The sequence below is a fragment of the Cryptomeria japonica genome, chromosome 1, assembly GCF_030272615.1.
Source record: "Cryptomeria japonica chromosome 1, Sugi_1.0, whole genome shotgun sequence".
In the NCBI taxonomy this organism is placed as follows: domain Eukaryota; kingdom Viridiplantae; phylum Streptophyta; class Pinopsida; order Cupressales; family Cupressaceae; genus Cryptomeria; species Cryptomeria japonica.
This window is the reverse complement of record NC_081405.1, coordinates 127634939-127657285: the sequence shown is the minus strand read 5'-3', so window position 1 is coordinate 127657285 and position 22347 is coordinate 127634939. Positions and strand designations below refer to the sequence as shown.

At 32.7% G+C, this 22347-nt stretch overlaps 2 protein-coding genes across 2 annotated transcripts; one reads left to right on the top strand and one right to left on the bottom strand.

Annotated features, from left to right (window-relative positions):
• Window positions 1-389: 389 nt before the first annotated feature.
• LOC131856711 (uncharacterized) lies at window positions 390-2897 on the top strand. The gene is made up of 2 exons (XM_059208606.1): window positions 390-1575; window positions 1702-2897. Exons 1-2 carry the CDS (start codon window positions 390-392, stop codon window positions 2895-2897), a joined length of 2382 nt encoding a protein of 793 aa, XP_059064589.1.
• A 681-nt stretch (window positions 2898-3578) lies between these two features.
• LOC131028296 (probable LRR receptor-like serine/threonine-protein kinase At1g67720) lies at window positions 3579-8375 on the bottom strand. Its single transcript, XM_057958544.2, has 15 exons — window positions 8157-8375; window positions 7461-8010; window positions 6639-7138; window positions 6429-6552; window positions 6245-6316; window positions 6086-6157; window positions 5927-5998; window positions 5753-5824; window positions 5461-5654; window positions 5172-5377; window positions 4933-5059; window positions 4691-4759; window positions 4318-4507; window positions 4052-4184; window positions 3579-3955 (listed from the first exon to the last, which is right to left on the bottom strand). The coding sequence occupies exons 1-15, from the start codon at window positions 8230-8232 to the stop codon at window positions 3668-3670; spliced, it is 2745 nt and encodes a 914-aa protein (XP_057814527.2). The 5' UTR covers window positions 8233-8375; the 3' UTR covers window positions 3579-3667.
• Window positions 8376-22347: the final 13972 nt, after the last annotated feature.

Below are 22347 nucleotides of genomic sequence, written 5' to 3'. Positions count from 1 at the left end.
GGGATAGAGGATCTAAATTCTTTTTTAATATTCTTAAACAAAAGCAAATTAAAGAGTCCATAGATAGATTGGTTTTTAACAATCAGGAGATTTCTGATCCTGTGTGTATTACCTTGGCTTTTGCTGATTATTATAGTAACCTGTTTTCTTCTGAAGAGACTAAGGAAGCTGAAGCTGTTAGAATGCAATGCAAGGCTCTTATACCTAATAAATTTGATTCGACCGATTCTCTTTCCCTTTCTAAGCCGATTTCTGTTGATGAGATTATTGGGGCTATAAAGTCCCTTAAGGACAATAAGGCCCCTGGGCCTGATGGCTTTTCTATCTAGTTCTACAAAGCTAATATTAGTTGGATTAGTAAAGACCTTTTGGATATTTATAATGAAGCCATGAGGGTTGGTACTCTCAGTTCTGAGATTAATAGGGGTAATATTAAGCTTCTTCCTAAGGATGGAGATAAGACTTTTATTAGGAATTGGAGGCCTATTACCCTCCTTAATGTGTCTTATAAAATTTTGGCTAAAATTCTTGCTATTAGATTGGTGCACATTCTCCCTAAAATTGTTAGTGCTACTCAAACGGGCTTCATTAAAGGCAGGTATATATTAGAGAATCTTATTACTACCTGGGAAGCCATGGATTGGGCTAAATGCTCTCATCAAAACGTGGCTCTTCTGCTTCTTGACTTCGAAAAATCTTACGATAGGGTCGAGTGGAATTTTATCATTATGATGCTCCAATCTTTTGGCTTTCCTCCCTATTTCTGCAATGCTGTTCAAATTCTCCTCAGCGATGCTTTTGCACAAGTTGAAGTTAATGGTTCTCTTTCTAAACCTTTCCCCCTTGGGCATTCCATCAGGCAAGGATGCCCGTTGGCTCCTGCTCTTTTTGTCATTTCTGCTGAAGCTTTGTATTATATCCTTAGGGATAGCACTCTGTCCCCTGAAGTTAGAGGGGTTTACCTTCCTAACAATGATGAGCTTATAAATAGCCAATTTGCTGATGATACTACTCTTTTCTTTGAGATCTCTGATAGCAATTTCTTGAATCTACAAACTAAGCTGAACATGTTTTGCACCATTTCTGGTGCTCGTATTTCTCAGGCTAAGTCTATTTGTTTGGGGTGGGATGATCAACCTCCGGATTGGTTATCTCAATATATTTATCAATGGGGAGGTCCTAATAAGATTGTTAGGTATCTCGGTATACCCTACTCGGTTGATCCTTCTCTTAAAGACATGTGGGATTGGGTTAAGGCTAAGATTATGAATAAACTCAATAAATGGCATAATAGATCTTTGTCTCTTGCTGGGAGAATTCAAGTTTGCCAAAAGCTGTTATCTTCATATAATATTTATTATTCATCAACGTGGATGTTTAGCAATTATCAAATTCTTGAAATTCAAAAGGCTATTAGAATGTTTCTCTGGTCTGATGGCAAAGGTAATAGGAAATTTCATAGTGTTAATTGGAAATGGTGTCATACGGATAAGACCCTGGGAGGGCTAGGGCTTAAAGATCTTCAGCTTCAAGGCATTTCTCTTGCCGCCAAGTGGATTTTTCACTCTCTGGAGGGTGACAGTCCCTAGAAAGTGCTTATTAGACATAATATTGAGAGAGGTTTTCCCAAGAAAGCTTGTTCTTGGAAGAACCTCCCTCTCGGAGACCTTATTGTTGGTAATTTTCCGGTGGTTGTTCAAGGTTCTGTCATCTTCAAATCCATTTGGCATGCCTGGGAGCATGTCCGGGTTTTTATTACCAATAAGGAGTTCTATAATGATAATTATCTCCATGGTGAAAGGTCCATTTGGTGGAACTTGAGCATAAATGATAAGCCTCAAGCCCTCTACCAAGGTTGCTCTGCTAAGTCTTGGGCTAGATCTGGTATCACTCAATTTGTTGATATTTTTGGACATGATAAGCTTATTCCTAGGGATGATCTTAAATGCAAATTTAATTTACCTGATACTCAAAAGAAGACTTATAATTTGATTTTATATGCTTCTAAAGATATCCCTGCCACTTGTCAGGTGGACTCTCAAAGACACCTGAAGTGCAAGTGGCCGGATGGTATAGTTTTAGACAAGCTGAAAGCTAAGTATATTTACAGAATTATTGATCATAATGAAGATATCCTTATGCATATTAACAATGTTTGGTATTGTTCTTTTGATGGTAAAACTTGGAATAAGCTGCTGAATTATATTTGGAAAAGCCCTGTTGAGCCCAAGATTCAATGTTTGAAGTGGTTGGTTTTGCTTGATAGACTTTCGATTAAAAGAGATAATCAGTCTTCTGATATTTGTAATATTTGCAAATTGCCTGATACAGGTAGACACATTTTATTTGATTGTCTTTTTGCTAAAGAAATATGGAGACTTTTTGGCATTGTTTATCCTATTAATGTCAACATTCTTCAGATTGTTATTGGTTACATTAATGGCATTATTAAAGATGCTAATGTTTTTTGGAATATTCTTTCCTCTAACATTCTTTGGCAGATCTGGAAATGCAGGAATGAGGAAAAAGATCAAGGTAAGCCAAGAGATCTTACTGAGTGTTTTCGTAAACTCACATTTATCAAAATTTTCTTGCAGATTCAAACCACCATGATAATGGAGAAGGAAAAGCTGAGGAAATTTCTCAAAGATGGTCAAGCCACCTTCTTTTTGTATGAGCTCAAGTATGGTTACCAATGGCGTAGGTCTCTGGATGATTTGAGAATATTTGAAAGCACTTGTTGGAGACTTAACCAGGTGATAAAGCGGAACCAAATTTCCAGGAAGGAGGAGACCTTTATGCTAGCCCAGATCCAGGAGAGGAAGAATATAGTTTGGATGGAAGGCCCACAAGGTTGGACTGCGTGGGTGGATACGTTCTTTGATGTTCTTCACTAGTTTTTATGTCACATCTTGTATTGTTCATATGATGTACATGGTCCATTATACTTGTACAATCGTTATTTTGGTTTTGGTGTGAGGCTTTGCCTCGGTCTTGATTCTCGGTGAACAGTATTGTCCTTTTTTGGTACTCCTTATAGCTAATAGAAAAAAAATTAGGTTTGATTCTGAATCTATGTATGAATGTGGAAATCAAATCATCTTGATAATATATAAAAGTATATCTAAAAATTAAAATATCTGTTAATATATTAATATATTAAACTATTCTCTTAAAATACTGATAAACCTAATTATAATTAATATAAATATAAAACATTCACTATGACATTGTTATATTTATGTATTATAATTATAATTATAATTTTAGTAAGATTGCAATTTTCTAACGGATACGGAATACTTTTTGTGGGAGTATGAAATCATAGCTACATGTGAGTAACTATAGAGGACAACTTAATCATCAAAATAATAAAAAAAAAATTATCTCTTTTATGTTTTTCTGGAATTTCAGCATCTATAAACCAATTTGCATTTATGATATTGGATTTTCACAATCCATTATGCTGATAATTTGCTATTTTTGACTTCGATTGTGTGAAAGTTTTTGTATCTAACATTTTGAGATTACACTCAGAATTAAAAAATACATTAAAAAAAACAATATATCTATATAACATCAATTATATTAATTTTTATTACTTCTTATCATTGTGGCTATTGCAGGCAGTAGCTATAGCCACACATGTAGCCATATAATCCTAGTGTCACCTACCAACATGAATTACACTGCAACTGTACTCTGCAGGGCTGACAGATTCTCCGGATTTTTTAGTGGTGTCTTCCGGTTTGATTGAATTCAGGGCACCCCTTATCTGTGTTACAATCTCACTTATCGTTGGTCTTTTGGATGCCTCACTCTGAATGCATTTTGTTGACAGAAGCAATACGTCATAAAAAGATTTGAAATCATTTTCTGTTAGGCGCAGCCTTTTATCAAGGATATCTGTCAAATGACGACCAGATTCTTCATTCGCTTCCACATGTAGCATCACCTGTTGGATTAAAATGATTGTACATTTCATTAGATGAGTCTATCGATACATAAAAGTTACAGGCAATTAAACCACAAGAAGCATATTAAATCTTACCCATTTGACAAGGCTGAGTTCTTCTTCTGATCGCTCCAAGGCGATCGGTTTTCTGCCACATATGATCTCCAATAATACCACTCCAAAGCTGTACACGTCACTCCTCTCCGTTAACTTGCTCGTATGGAAATACCTATTTATTAATGAAAACTATGATGAGTTTCAGGGAAGTGGACGATTATATTTATGATATATACTTCAGTCTTTTAGACCAAAATAATCACAATAAGATGATACTGTAAAAGTAGATGGAATAAAATACTAACTCTGGATCTAGATATCCAACTGATCCTTTTATGGTGGTGGTCACGTGAGACCCACTGTCATCGCCAATGATTTTTGAAAGGCCAAAATCTGCCACTTTACCTCGCAGAGTGGAGTTCAGCAGGATATTTGAGCTCTTCACATCTCTGTGAATGATTTTCGGTGTGCAGCTTACATGCAGGTATTCAATTCCTTCAACAATTTTAACAAATCAAACTTTTGCAATAGATCTTACTGTTTCTGTTAAGCAATGTAGAAAACGTCCAGACAAAATTCAAATCGAAATGCATAAATCAGCTTTAAGAAATTTGGTTTAGCAACAGTGCCGATGCACTCAAAATTTGGAGTAATCGATTTAAACTACTCGCTTACTACCTTCTGCTGCATCTAAAGCTACTCGAAGCCTAGTTTTCCAATCCAGTGTAGAAGAAGTGGCCAAGGAACCTGCAGAATATAAATGAGAAAAGTAGATGTGCTAGAATGGGTAAGGGCTTAATGTTAGCGTCTTTTATGTATGGAAAGATTCTATAGATAAATATTAAATTACAGTTTTATATTAATATCTCATAGGCAGTTGATCAAGCGGCTTGCATTCCATTTTCTTTTCATAAACTCACCATAGAGGTGGTCTTTAAGTGATCCGAAGGGCATATGATCATAAACAAGCATAAGTTGTTTGGAGTCATTGCAGTAACCAAGCAACGAGACCAAGTTCTTGTGATTCAATCGAGACAGCAGATCGATCTGCTTATCAAACATTAGACATAACACATCGACTGTTTATTTTCACCGATTAATTCCATTAACTTATAATCTATGTAACAATTTTCAAATAGATGAAAGGATATGTCTTTACCTCGTTCAAGAACTCTGTTGCTCCTTGTTTTGATGAGGACGAAAGAAGCTTTACGGCAACATCTTTACCATCCTGCAATTTGCCCAAATAGACCCTTCCAAAACCCCCTTCCCCAATTTTTCGGCTCAAATTCTTTGTAGCTCTCATCATCTCCTCTAGACTAAATGAACGAGACTTCATAGGGTTTGGTACAATAACAGCCGCATCTGCAATTACCATGCAAAGAATAAGTATATTGAATCTGCAATCATATAGATTTATTTAGAGAGTGCCAAATCAAACTCCTTACTTTCCTCGGCGTTTATATTCTCCATTTGCCTTAGTTTCTTGGAGTTATGTCTTCTCCGCCATATACTGAATAATATCATTGCTACTGAACAGCCGACTACAACGCCAATAGTTGATTTAACAAAGGTTCCGACTTTATGACGCTTAGACTGGCACTTATCTTTTCCTAGACACAGATAGGGATTGCCGGAATAACTGCAGAAGAATGTTAAATAAGGAATACTTAAAATCTTTGCCTATTCCCCATTTATTGAGAAATCAAGATTCTGATTTTATTTTTATATTAGAATTACCTGAGGTTCAATGAAGGATTCTTCACAAGCCCTTCCGGAACAACTCCACTGAAGTTATTGTTCTCTAAATTTCTGGGAGGAGTAGAAAAGTGTACAGAGTATAAATACAAAAATAATCTGACTGTTACTTAGACTACATCAACTAACCAACTTCTGCAATGAATTGGAACGTACAGTTGTTGTAAGTTACTCATTTGTGACAGACAGTCTGGGATGCTTCCTGTTAAGTAGTTGTTTTCAAGGCGTCTGAAAATTGCAATCAAACTGTTATTAACATGAAAGGACGAATAGCTACACATATCTGAAATTCATATGTGACAGAATTCAACTCACATTATCTGCAATTTGGTCAAGCTACACAAGTCTAGTGGCAATGTTCCTGACAAATTGTTGTTCTGAAAAAAACTGTTTAACGCACGAGTCAACAAAATCGTTGAAAAAATGTTTTGAAACGAAAATTTAACCGATTACATTTAAATTAGAAGTTCTTACATGCTTCTCAATTCAGTCATTTGGCTGATCTGTCCTGGTAGGGTTCCAGACAGATTCCTTTCCGACAAATCACTAGTTAAAAGTAGAAGTCATGATGATCAGTTACATAATCTATGCTGGATTTTCAGCTTCTCAAAATTTGTTGTACCATGAAAAGACAAGTACCTGCTTTGTGTCAACTTACATATTCAAGACTCTCACGGGAAGGTCTGTACTGCATCTGATTCCAGTCCATTCAATACCAAAGCAAGGATCCGATATCCAGCCTTTGATACCAAAAGCTCTTTTAATTGATAAAAGAGCATTCACTGCACATTAACAAGATTCACGACTCCGTTAGAGGGAAATCAAGGTTGCAATTTGAATCAGAAAAGTGAATATATTAAAATATTACCATCTCCTGCATAAGTTTCTGCCTTGCTCTCCACTATTCTGTAATACTCAATAGCGTTGATTAGAGGACCACGGCTAGACTTTCCTGGTTGGTCTATGGTTTCAAGAGATATCACTACTTCACTTCCCTGTGTGTAGTTGTATGAGAATGCTAGCTCAATAGAATGCTTTTGCAAAGCGTAGTCTATATAGCCAACTGTTTGTTCATTTACCATAACATTAAAATTTCTTGCCTCTGAACCGTTGAGGACCTCAACTTCTGCAAAATATAACACAACAAAAGTTCTGGTATTCTGTTGCGAAAGTATTAAACGCAATCGATTTATAGTAGTTTTGGAAATTACAGCTGTCTGCATTACAACAGTAGGAGGAAAGCTGGTGACATTATTCTGATTCAAAACCACTCTGTTCGAATGTGCCTTTTGAATAATAGTATTGTTGTATAGATCAACCATGAAGCTGTCCGAACTCCACAAGCGGTCCAATCGGTCTTGAGGATACCTGATCAGGGATGAATAATTTGAATTTCGAAATGCGATATATTTTTAGTTCAATTGTCTCTGATTTTCATTTTTTAAACATAAAAGCTTAATTTTAGGACTTTATCTTATTAACTAACAAATCTCTAATTTTATGTTTACCTGAATTATATCAATTACTATCTATATTTTCAGTAAAGAATATCAATTTATTTCATCTTTCTTCCTTTTTATATACAAATGTCAAAAGATAATTTTTTATAAGCACTAGATGGTGAATACAAGTAGATCCCTGTTCTTATCAAGATTAGTAATCTAATAATCTTGATTAAGAAAATAAATACCTGATAACGTCTGATGATTGAGCAGCCAGATCATATCTTGATAGTGTACTCAACATTATTCCAGGCTTTACCTGAGTCTCATAGAGGCTGCCTGAAAGACTCCTCAACTCAATCGCAGATATGAAAGGATCACTGCTGTCAGAAATTCGAATCAAGCAAACATAGAGGACGCCACTAGAACTGGTGATGATACTTTCTCTGGTAAATTGAGGGGTTTCCGCTGATCGGATGGAATGGTTGTTCTCAATAAGCATGCCTTGTGTCTCCAGAGAAACATTGAAGCTGGGAAGCGTTTGGATTCCATTATAATTACCAAAAAGAAACCGCAGGCGTAAGAGATAAGGGACATTAATTTTTAAAGGCAAGCTATAGCAAGACTTTTTCAGAGGCTTTGGAAAGTAACGTAATGACTGCAAGTAATATGGTATACTTGAGTTACTAATATTCGCTACCTCACCCACATCTATGTAGTTAACATCGGAACTCCATGTTAGATTCGTCACCGAATCAGTGTAGTTATTTCCCCCGCCGCAATTAATGCTCAGAAATCCTGCTTTTCAACAAATGAGAAATAATGTTGCGGTTATGTAAGGTTCGGGCATTTATTGATTTAATATTTTCACAACAAATGAGAAATAATAAGAAAAATAAAGAAATGAAGAGATGTTAGACTAAAATCTCGCCATTTTGTGTTACCTGGCTGAGCGGAAACTATGACAAGAAACATGAGGACATTCGTAGTGAGGATAAGCATAGCTCTGTATTTGTCCATCTATTCGCAGAAGTTTTGAAGCAGATGCTGACAAATTCTGTAAGTAAGGAATACGCAAGACTTTCATGGAAATTTAGAATCATATAAGTAGTTTATGGCGAATCACACTTGTTTGGCGTTTGGCCGAACTTCAGAGGTTTGAATACTCCATATTTTACCTGAAGTCTATGTTCTTCCAAGAAGGAATTCCACATGTAAATTTTGGATCAGGAATGACGTTTATCTTGCACCAAGCTAGAGTCAGCATTGTCGGCCATCAACATCTTTTTTTCAGCATTCTTCCAGATTCATGACCCCACTCGAATTCTACAATGGTGACATACTAAATTCTAGATTTAGACAAAATTCTAGTACGAACTCTGGGTCCATTACACATTTGTTTTATATGCGCATTATCTATGATACTATGATAGTGTTTGACTATGAAAAAATTCTTGATTATTCTTTTGTTAGTGTTTGACTGTAAGAAAATTCTAGGTTATTCTATGGTGGTGTTCGATAGTGTTTGATTTTCAATGCATTAATGGTGAAAGTTACCTAATTTTAATTGTTTTTGGTGATGATAGTGGGTCATATTAAGGTAGCGTTTATTGAATATATGGATGTTCTCCTAATTTTTAATTAATTCAAATTTGAAATCTAAGATGTTTTAGAATTTCAATTAACTAAAACCTCTAGTATGTTGGATAGATAATTATGAATTAAAATTAAAATTTGACAATTGATCTTATTTGTTGAATTTTTGGGATTAGATTTATAATATATCATATATGATTAAAGGATTGTGTACGTGGTACATCGTATGTACTTTGAATCTACAAGTAATTATTTAATATTTCAAATATGAATGATTATGTCTTTATATAGCAATATTTATTGTAAGAAGTCATTCAATAAGAGATTACTAAGAAGACTATGACTAACACCATTCACCAATTATTTAGAACATGTGTAAGAAATAACAATTACACATACATAGATCAATTAAGAGTGACTTTGACCCTAGTTGATCTTGAGAGTCAAATAATTGATCTAGAGTCATATTCTATTTGTGGAGTATATGTGCTTCTAAATGCAAGGCACATGGATTGAATGCAAATGATCTTGAAAAATCTTTGGTTAATGGTTTAATCCTATACTTTTAAAAAATTATTATGATCCTTAAGGTCTCCATGGTCTACTTATAAAGGGTTTGGAATGGAAATATTATGTCTAGTGTTACATAACGTTTTCATGTTAAAATCCATCAAGTTAAACTTATAATCTTCTTTGAAACTAGAATCTTGATATTAATTTGTAACTTGTAGTTAAAGATAAGACATTATTTTAAATGAAGTTATGTTGCATTTTTAAGAAGGCCCAAACATTATAACAAAAGAAAAAAGACACAAATCATAACAAAAAGAAATTCTATGAAGATATCAAAGATATCAAGCCAAACTAGTTATTCATCCAATCCTATGCATCTTCACACCCAAAGGCTTAGAGTGTTGATGAGAAACCAACTTAGGAAGATTTTATTCCTCTTTTTTATAAATATCCATGAAAAGATGACATTTAGATATGAAAACCTAAGAGAAGAGGGATAAGAAGGCTCCTTAGAGAGCCCATATAACGGAACTACACAATTTGAGGAACACAATGGTGATATTAATTAAAAAAACTATTTCTTATGTGTAATCTACTGATCTTCAAAATATAAAGGTAAAATAGGACCAACAAAAGTAGTTTATTATGCTTCAATTTTATTATCCATTTGATCAAATGGAGTTAGATGAAGCCTAGAAAGATTAGTTTATGGGTTATAAAAGAGAAGCTTTGAATCCTCAAAATAAGAAATTGAATATTTAAGATACGTGATAAGATAGTCAAGAAGAGCATTTCTCCAACAATTACAAACAATAAAAAGTTTTAGAACCACATGATTAAGTTGAGGCCAAGTGTCAAGTAGCATATTAATTCCAAAAATAAAAAGGAATGCAATTAAAATCCAGAAAATTGGAGTTAGACAAATGATTTAATTGTAGAACAACCTTACTATGTCAAACTTTTATTGGATCAATTTGCACCGAGATGCAATAGAACTTACTGTGCATAAAATTTTGAGAATTGAAATCCATCCTCAGGAATCAACCAATAGCATTATTAATCATCCTCATAGGCTGAAGTATACGAGAATTCTAAGGGAAGATAAGGCAATATCAACCAAATGTGTGTCATGTCAATAGACTGCTTCAAAGGGTTAAAGGAGACCAATGGTCATTCAATAGAGGATGAATATGCCACATATAGTATAAATTATCTAGCAAAACTGTTTTATTATTAGAAAAATCAAAATAAACCACAAAAAATTTCTTGCAAAAGTGGAAATATATCTATATTATCATCAACTAGGGAACTCCAATTCTAAGATATTCATTAATGAAAATCAACAAAGAATACCACATGAAAAAATTGTAAATAAAACTAATTACTTGTGAATAAATTGTCATATTTTCTCACTTTCTACCATAATGAAACCATAAGATTAGCATTAGCACAAGGATAGGTCCTTTTTTCTCAAATCCATACCCATGGTAGTTCTCTTTAACTACAATGTAGAAGAAGGGGAAAAGGAAACCTCAAACTATTCTTTATTTCATCCATGAAAGGAACTAGGAAAATAGGAGACTTTATACATAACATGAACATCCCCACCAAGGAGAGGAGACAATTGAGGGTCAACCATTAAAGAAAATGGGGGAACCCTAGAAAGACATTTTACACCAATATGCACATCAAATATCTGATGATTCTTTAAAATAGATTACAACAAAGTAATACACTTACATACTACCATACCATAAATGTGGGATAGGACACAATTTATTTGCCATTATTAAATCATCAAAGGAAAAATGATGCAATCTACAAATCTAAGAAAATTCCATTAGCATTATGATATACAAATTTAATATATTAGAATCATTAAACAAAAAAAATGAGGCATACAATACAACATATATATACATGGAGAAAACTCATTCAAGTAGAAAACCCCACACTCTACGACATCAAGCCAATGTATTATTCAGCAACCACTTATAATACATTTTTAGGCTCTAAGCCTTTTACAGAGAGATGTTGTACATCTTGCTTTATTTCTAGAGAAAATTTGGTAGCATAACCCCTATGTGAACCAATCTCTTCCCTTCTCATAAAATAAACTAAGGCATAAACACATATATACATATATCTCAATAAAAAGAGGTAGGTGCCCATGGTTTCCAATACCATGTTTATTTCCTAAGAGACAAATTATGTCAGAAACATCTTGCCAATCCCATGGCTCGTATCATGTAGCAACTTCCAAACAAAGAACACTTAGCTCATCCATAATTGTCATCTTTTCAAATATAATCTAAATATAACATAGATATTAATATGGTGGAGAATAGTTTATTTACTTACCTCGCACCACATTTCAAAAGTGACTTCTAGAATAAATGCTAGCTACTAAATAATAACCCCTCATGAATCTTCCAACAAACTAGTAACCATCATAATCATAATGAAAAATTTTCATAGTCTCAACAAAGCATCTTATGACACTAGTCTTCTAAAAACAAGAAATCCTAAAGTGTGCACCAACTTCATTAAAATTATGAATCCGTGTCTCACACTCACCTTCCATGTAGGATGCCACCTCACCAAAATGTCCCAAGCGTGACATTAGGAAGATAGAAACTTAAGATATAGCAATATATGCAACAAATAATTAAATTATTCAACATGTTAGGGCTCTAAGGTAAGACACCGTAATCCAACTAAACCATAGGCATCAATAACTTTACCATAGGATAAAAAAATAAAACCTAGTCATAAAAAGAGTTGAATAATTTAGGTGTAACTGAACAGTATCAATATTGTCCAACCCATTAATGGTTCCAAAAATGTCACTAGAAGCCACTAAATGATATTTTTCTCATAAATAGAATTTAGTCCTTAAGGATGGGTGATGGTTACTTTATTATGGTTAGCTAGTTGACATACATGGATGTGAAAATGGAAAAAGAGAATTGATTTATAAACCTCTTGTGTTCATTACCTCATAATTTGGACTCTCTAGTTATGCCAATCAATAACACCATCATGAAGATAAAAAATATATGAGGGGATGGGTACATATATCTCTTAGAAGCTGAGGAACAAAAAAATTATTTTTTATATAAAGATATGTTGAAAATCAGTGGTGATTCTCAGAATAGTGTTTAAAATAAGAAAAATGATAAACATCTAGAGTTTAATGGTACATATAAGTCTCCTTGTAGACCTACTATCAAATTTTAGGACTTTGAAAAAATTAATCACATTAAGGAGGATAGGCTAAAGAATGATAAGGAGTCCCATGAAATTTAAAACTAGAGAGAATTTGATGAAAATGATACTATTTACTTTATTATATCCCTTTCTATGCATGGGAATGAACATGAAAGAAAGATTGAATTTAGATCATCATTGCAATTGGTTTTATATTAAAAATTATTTATTCATTATTAAAAATGTGATGGTAGATAGGGATAATTGGGAAGTGAATCTACTTATTATATATCTTATACCTCTACCACTATATCAACGTAATCCTTCTTTTAAATTGGATCATATCTATACGAATTCCCCTCACCCAAATATTTATCCTCATTCATAGTTTTCCTAGCCACTTGGTCACTTTATTTTTCCTTTTTTGTTATCCTTTTCTTCCTTTTGACCTACCTCACATTTTATCCATAGTTGTGATACCCTATATCTAAAATAAATTCCCTCCCATTTTATGTCAAGAATACCTCAAATTTAGGCTTCCAATTACTAAACTTGGTAAACACTATCAAATCATGGGATTAGTCATATCCTAAACAAAATCGCAACTTTCAACTTGAAGCAAATTATCTAAACATTAAAAAAAATCAAAAAATAAAAGAAAATATTTTATAGAGGAAATTCTCATGATTCTAGAAATGTAAATTAGTTATCATTATATTTTTTTTATTATTGATAGACAGGGAAAGGAGATCCTAGCATAAGTACATATATCAAGATCTCACATATCTATAACATATTAATGAAAATATAAATAGGTTCAAATGAAATACTAATAAGAAAGTTGAATGCTTGGTTTATGATTTCTTTGTTGCAATGGATTTTAAATTGTGAAGTGTGTGAATGAGTTAAATGATAGTAAATTGATAAATTTAAGCAATAATAGTAAAATATAGAACTGAAAATAAACATGTTAAGACATATCAAGAAAGAAGATGCAAAAATGAACTTGTAGCTCCAATCTAGAGCTAAAAATGCAAGAGTAGTTTGATTGGCACCCCATTCTAAGGGTGTCTATCAATAAAAAATTCATAATTTTGGATGAGAAGGCTCTATAGAATCCTCTCCATAGAATTTGATCATAGAGAGTGAGATAAGTGTGCTAGTTTCCCTAGTCTAGGAGATTCTACATGTTCAAAATCTAAGGTTGTCTATTAGTGTGTTCTTCACACACTTGTAGCCCTCCTTGAAGTTGGATATAAGTTCAAGCACAAATGAAAATGACAAAAAATAGTTATTTTGTGTAGAAGCTTACCTAAGTCAAACCCCATGTTGGTGTTCCCACCTCCACAACAACTATGATTCGTTGAAAAGAGAGCTTATCACCAAGACAGATAAAAGATAAATCATAATAGAAGCATAGAATTGACAATATTCTACCTTAGGAATGATAGGGATGGTGATACAATGTTATTTAGACAAGTCCTCCCAGAATTGAGGTAATAAGAATACAAACATGAAAAAGTCAATCATGAAATCATACTTGGATGTAGGTTGTTGTAGGTTGATGCTCGATATGCTGAATAGTAAAATTTGAATGCTTTCTTGATAATGATAGATCAATTGGAATGTATCTTAGATCAATTGGTAAAAGATTTATTTATATAAGTTTTACACTTATTTATTTATTTATTTTAGGTTGGAATAAAATGGCCAAGTACCAAAATTAAGACCATAATTCAAATTGTGAATGCCAACAAATTTTCTAGGTGTCTTGGTACCACCAAAATAGGGCCTCTACAGGGAAACATGAGTGTTAAGGTTTGTTATGCTACACATAGTTCTAAGTTGAGTATTTGAAAATAGTTAAATTATAGGATTGATAATTAAATTTTAGAGTATGATGGGCTCCAAATATGCTCAAAATGATCCATGTGAAAGTACACTCAAGTAGGGTCCCAAATAGAGTGTCAAATTGTAAAGAGTTATAATTTACTACACTATAATTATTAACTTTTTTTTAAATACACATTATCTATATGTTGAGTGGATTTATATCAACAAAACATTAGTGCAGAAAATTCCTTCTTCTAGAATATTGCGACTAGATAAGTTTTTTGATAGATAATTAATTATTAACTATTTTATGTACACATTATCTATGTGGCTAATAAATATATATCAGGAAATATTTTCATTACTTTCAACCCAAATGTCATTGCGAAAGCTATAAATTTACTCATGATTTAAGTTTCATAATACATAAGCTTTTTCTTGGCTTCACGTTTTTGGACCAAATTAGGCATATAAAAAAAGATTAATCTTTTATATTATTGAAACACATAAATAATCACTATTTTTTTACTTGTAAAAAAAAAACATTTTATACACTCACAAATGTATCATTTGTAAATTCATGTGATATTTTTTATTTTTTTCCTCAAATAATTCTTAGCATAACCACTAGTTTCTATGTGTCACTAGAATGTGAGTAGTACCTCTTTGAAATGTTTGATTTTCATTCAAATAAAGAAAAAATAATGACAAATAATTTAGTATCTTATGATCTAAATTGCATTTCTTTACAAGCATATTTTATCTATGCCTTACCCTCTTTTATTTTGTATAGATTGATGTCCATTCAATGAAATTTAAAGAGCATACACTCTCCTATGTTATGAATATCTAACAATGTGTGACATCACTAAACTATATCTTTAGGGCCCTAACACCACATTCATTTGGCTAAAGTGACTCACCACAAGCCCCAGACCAATCATTGATAATGGTAACTATACCATAACCATATACTAGTTTCTCTATGAAGATAAAGTTATAACTATATAATAGTTCATTTGAATTGGTTCATTGACAATTGTGTATAGCTTTCTTGAATAGCTCCAATCTTCCTATACTTATTTTTATTTAAATGATCCTATTATAAACGAGAAGCATTATCTTCTAAATATTTTAATGGTAAACATATACCATATACCTAAAGTTATGGAGCTAACATGAGAAATACAAAGATATAAAAAATACTTCTTTAATATAATTTCTTGTATCTTTCTTGTCAAGCTCTATTAAATAATTTTAAAGTTACTTTAGCATACTTGATCTCTTAGAGCTCAAATTCTTATCATAGAAAGATAAAATGTACGTTTTCATCTCATTTTGTACAATTCTATTTTAGCATTCAGTATTAACATACCTTTTTTTACCACTTTTAACCCTTCAAGGGCCCAAAGTACTTCAAAAGCACCTCATCTTAGTAGATTAAGATCTCTTGTCTTAAAAAAAAACATTATTTTTTCAGTTGTCCATAATTTCTAGCTACCAAAGAAACCACCACCCAAATAGAAGAATGTTTTATCCTATTGATTGCAATTTAAAACATATTTTTCTAACCTAATGATGATCTATCGTACCAACCCTAACCTAATATGTTTTCCAACAATCAACTTGTTTTCAAACATGTTTATATAAAGAAACTTTTTCAAAATGAATATGGCCCAGCTATCAATCCATCTCTCTATAGACCAATTCTTCAAGTCTGACTCATTAACACTAGAGATGAACATTTCTTGAAAACATTTTAAGACTATCCATTCAACCTTGTAACTATCTTCAACCTTCTAAAATTATCTATATAAACACTATTTTCTATTAAACTTTTGCAAGTTTAATACAGTTGAACGAGACATGAACCTAAGTACATCTGGATAAAACCCTGCTTGCGTCGGCAAACTATGTGTGTTTTGCCCCATTATGCTTTGCAGTGATTCACACTTCGTCTACTGTAGACCTAGACCCTTTAGGTATTTGATTCAAATACGTACCAATTACGGCGTGTTCAGTCTTAGTGAACGACTTTGGTGCATCTGACAGGAAATACACTAAATGCGTTCACTCTTTGGTCTTGGGGCGGCTGGAATAATTATAAATGAAGACCCCACTCAACATATCTCTTTACCAAGATAAATCGTATCACAGTCAGAATGACAAATGACCCTACCTACAACGCACAAAGTAAACAAACCCTACCTAATTATAGTTTTGGATCTTTACCGTATCAGACACGACTCCTTTTTTCTACTTAGCAGTTTAGGACGAGGAAATACATGCAATATATATCACCATTACTTTATCACTTTTTTTGGATATGCTTTGTTTGTGTTGGCTTCAGATTTAAAGATGGAACCGAAGAAATATGTGGGCGTGCTGTTGTTTATGGTAGCTATTTTGCTGGTGCTGGTGATTTCCCCCAGATGCAGTGGTGTTCTTGTGCAAGGAGAAGAACCAACACCAATACCTGTGCCCGACTCGCCTGGAGTTCCTATAGCTCATCGACCACTCCCCAATCCTCCCCCAGAGGCCATAACAAACGCTGCTGCGACCACTCCTTAATCTAATTGAATCAAATGTTTCCATCGACTATGGAGATACTGGGGTTTTAGTTGCTCAGAAGTGAGCTTATTTAACAATCAATCCGGACATGTAATCAGTTTACTGCTTTTAACTGATATTAATGTAGTTATTTTTGTGAATGCCCCTAGGAGTACTAGGGGCAATATTTGTTTGGTTCCAGTATTATGTGATGGCACTTAAAATTTAAGGATTCATGTGATTCAATTTAGCATATGAATAAACATTGTTTATAATTAAAAATTAATAATTGTAATGTCAGATAGGCATATGGAATGGATGATTTAATGATATTATTTTTAGTTTTCTAAAATATTTAAATCTTCATGTTATCAGCATATTGTATAAAAATTAGTTGCTCTAATATAATAAAAAAAGTCGTTGCAATCTATTGTATGTTTGACAATTATAACAATTGTTTTATACATGTACAACCTTACTCATGATGAATTTCATATTCGAGTAATCCTAAAGTATATACACAATAGTCAAGCTTGTTAACTTGAGCATGAACATATGACTTATCTTTAGAAAATGGTTAATAATGACCAACTAACAAGAGTGAAAAACTCCCCTTCATTTCAAGCTCCACTAAACATAAGAGGGTGTTACTAGAGAACTTTGATATGGCAATTATAAAGAAAGAAAAATCTACTATGTCAAACCTTGAGAAATCATACCACATGCAATATAAACCCTAAGAGTTTTCTACTATGCTCTCTATAATCATTTTTATAACAAGACCTACAAAAAATCCATCAAGCAAATACAATTAGCAAATTGCATGTGCACCTAAACATATAGCACACATTATTCCTCTTGAGATACCCTCCCTTTGGAAATGCTCACTTCACACAAAATATAGAACACTTTTTAGTGTGATTCTCTAACTATTTATTAGATTAATTTTTTCTTGATTTTTGGGTAAACAATGTTATGATAAATTACAAACATGGGTAGAAGGTACAAATAATCCTAAACTACAATTATGAATTTATAGAGTAATAATATTCATCTAATTTTTTTTATCTCTCACCACTCTTAAAAAAGTGCCTATCAATTATGTAATATAGAAAAATATGTAAAAGAAAAGGAATAGTTGTTTCAACTAGCCATATAATTTGAATTTGTAAACATAAACAAATAAGAGATCCAAGATGTGTCACACATAGAGATCTACTTTGAAAATTGATTTCCAAGGAAATATTATCTATAGTCTTCTTTGTACCACATCATAGTGAGTTTTTAATAGTGTTTAATTAAGCATTTTATGTTGATTAACATGTGGTAATGCTATCATGGTTATTACAATGCCACATACATGAATTACCTACATGTGGAGATGTTGTGAGAACCAAAATAAGGTATCTGGAAGAAGGTAATGCATATAAATTTAGTACTTGTTAGAAACATGATCATATATTCAAGTGTAGTTGTGACAAAATAGGTAAATGCTCAGCATGATTTGGTGGATAGGTTTCTTGGAAGATGACAAAAATTTATACAATCAATTTATAGTGAAGTTATGTTTGTATGTTCTTTTGCATGGAAGAACTTGGTAGTCATGGTTATATTGGAAACATACCAATATCAATAGTATAAAGGATGTAACCATTAATTTTATAGCATGCATATAAAAAAAATTATAAAGAGCATTCTTACATGGAGAAATCATATTTCAGAGGGTTTGAAGCATATATTCAATACAAAATAATTTGTGTGAATGTACCAGGGTCACAAACTCATTGTATTAGACATGAGACATTTGTGCATTGTATTTTGTAAATGCTTGAAAGATTATAGGAGACAGGTATTCTATAGATTGATGTTGGAGTAAGTAGTTTTCACTATTTACAATTTACTTAAATATAACCTAGGTAGCAACATTTAATAGGGTAGATGGATAGTTGTAGAGTCATATTAGGACTCTAACTTCTCTAGGATAAGACACATGTTTAAATCTTGTCCACTCTTCTTCCCTTCTCTTGCCTATTTAAGAAAGGTAACTTGTACATTTCTACTAACCTCATTTCAATACAATTTTATGTGTTGAATCTCTCTTAGTTGTGGAGGATATTTTTTAGATTGTCTCTTGGGTTGGCTGGAAAGAATTACAATTGAGACTCTATAAAAGGTTGTCCAAAGATATTTCTGTATTAAATTAGTGTACATACTAAGAGTACTAGGAGTCCCATATACTCTAAGCCATCTATAGACCCAAGAAATATTGGTTGATAATGTGAAATATAAAACATAATCAATTTATAAGCTACATGTGAGTTATTATACATGACAACTTGAAAACCAATTAATTAATTGTAGCTGCATGTGAGTGATTATACATTACAATATGAAAATCCATTTTCCTAGCCATCTCCTAATATTAAGGGTGGGCTTTATCATGTTTGACCTTGTCAAAGGTTGAATTTTTCTGTGCAAAATGATTCTTATTCTTCATCTCTTTTGTGCATGAGATCTCTTACTATGATTTATTTGGATAACGATGTTGATAATAATTTTGAGAGAAATAATGATTCTTATGATATCTATGAGGTTGTTCAAATTAATCCTGAGTTATCTTCAATATTTTCAAAACCCCTAACTCTTGCTACTAGTCACACAAATAGTAATTCATAATTAGACCATAGTCCTTGTTTACCACTAGTGATAGCTCTATTTACCATACTAGTTGTCACTTATTTAGCATCTTGGCCAACATCTGTAAATGATGTTAAGCAAGATTGAGAGGTAGATGTTTGGCTAGACTATCTCACTTATGTAGTAGATTATTTTGTGTGTTTGCTTGTATGTAATTTGTTCCTTTTATTATTGTGATGCTTGGAACTTCTTTGTATTTTGTTAATTCTTGTTTGGATGACCCTTGTTGCTCTATTGCTGCATGAAAATAAAGGGATCAACCTTGTCCTAACATTTCTGTATTTCTATCTCACTTCTTCTATATGATGTATACATGTTGTGTCATACATGTGTTGTTGTTGTAAACATCCTATTGTGGTGTCTAATTGGGGATTATGCAAATATTTAAGATATCTTTTTGTCTCTTCCATGTTGACCTAGGAGAATTTTGTTACTCATCTTATGTGCTCTTATTCCATTGTACTTTTAGTTCCACTACCTTTGGGGGATGATGCCAATTAAATATAATTATACTTGATGTACATGATTTATGTATTGTGCCTACTTCCTGAGATAGTAGATCTCTTATGTCCTCTTCAATATATTTTGACTTTTTAATTTGACTTTCTTATGTTTATGGACATTTAATTGTTGTAACATGCTCATCTTTTGAATGTTTATATGCTACCTTAAAGAAAATTCTCCTAGTAAGGCTTAGATAATAACTTTAATGTGGGAGCATACAATCCACTATATGATAGTTATTTTGCACACATCATGTGGTTTAGTTTTTAAAATTTCATCACACACCATGGTATGTTTGGTGCATGTTGCAACACCCATTTTATAGTTGATTTTCACTAGATTATCTACTAGATTAAGTTTTTCTTTGTGATCTTTCGCAAGAAGCAACTAGCATGAGAGAACTTGCTAGACTGATTTGACTCTCCTTTTGCTACCATAAATAATAGTATGAAACCCTTTACTAGACCAAGATGTTGTGTCTCTTTTATTCCCTTCTCATACATGGCTCATAATAACCATATTTTTACTAGATCTAGAAGCCATGTTGTCTTCTTCATTCTTGCATGTTATAAATATTGGTCATTTTTTCTCCTTTTATCTCAAAATTTTAGATTGATGAGATCCTATGTCATTGGGGGCTTGGTATTTTCTCATCTCTTTAATGTCTTGAGAAAATTATTTTGATGGTATTCTCACAAGGTCATACTCTTGCTAAAGTAGGGGCTAAATGTAGTGTTATAAATTATATCATTAAACAATTTCATACTCATTTGAGGATCAATTTGGTGCATATCTCTTCATGTATCTGATAGTGATTTATTCTACTCAAACAATCCCAAATGTGAGGTCTTAGCACCCCTATATATACACTTTGACCTAGATACCAACCTAAGAGGACTTGAATAGAGGACCTGGTGCCTTAGTCCCCTTGGACTAGGGTGCCTACCACTATATTCCCCCTAGATGAGGGAACCTAGTACCATGATCTAGAAAAAGAGGGCCCACATTAACTAGAAAACTCTAACAATCAAGAAATGTTGAGCAAGAAGGTTCTCCCAATATTGGCCTTCTTTAAAAAATTCAACACATTTCATGAGACTAAGTATAAAATAAAGTCTTTTCCCCTCATTGAGACATATCTACATAGCTTTCCAATTTAATTCAATTGAGTAAGTAATCAAAGATTTCAAGGCAATGAAGTAGTGTTTAGGTATTTGTATTTCAAAGCATTCAAGATAACATACATGATGAAGTTTATGTGAAGTTGTGCATGATCTTCCACCTAGTAACATCTACTTTCCATGAAGATTTCAAGGAAAGGGGGTTTAGAAGAAAATGTATAACATTTCAAGTTTCCATTTCTTTAAGGTTTCTAGCCTCTTCCTACAAGGCTAAGCTCTCCTTTTCTATCTATCATTTTTGTAGGGTTAATTCCAACCCAAGGTTTGACTTAGGTAAACCCCTATATAGCCCAGCACCATTTTATCTCTCTTATGTGTGTAGGATTCAAATTTGGTAAAAGAGGATTACAAATTTATGAAGTTCAAACTAAGACAAAGAGATCCAAACTTCAAAGAAACATAAAGCTCTATACAATGACAATTGTTGTCAATTTTTTACACTTTCCTAGAGAAATTTTAGGAAAATAACCTATCCAACATCTTGATCCCGAATTTATTCATGATATTTCCATTTGACACTTTTAGGTTAGTGATGCCTATTGAAATTGACCGACACTTTCAGGCTCAAACTATAGGCACAGGTTCCTCTCTGATTCATTTTCCTTGATCATCCACAAAGTTAGCATATATGTTCTATAGCTTACTATTCTACTGATTCCTATCAATTTTTTATCTTTAGACCTATTTCTTTCATTTCATCATTCTAGCTTATCCAATCATTTTAAAGCACAAAAGAGAAGTAATCAATCCATTGTGTTCAAGTCTCTAAAAGGTTTGTAGTTGGCCATATATTGGATATTTAGAATAGATTTGATTCCTATATTGGATGTTTAGAATAGTGAACCCCATTCCACAAAATATATAAACATAGATATTTTGAATCACTTTTAACCTTTTTAAAGTTGAAACCACTTCAAAAGTAACTTATCTCACTAGAATAGTATCTAATCTAGTACTAAAAACATATTATGCTTGTGGCCCCTAGCTTTTAGTTATCTAGGGAACCATTAAAAAGGATTTTGCTTGTTCAAATTTTAGTTATCTACAGAAC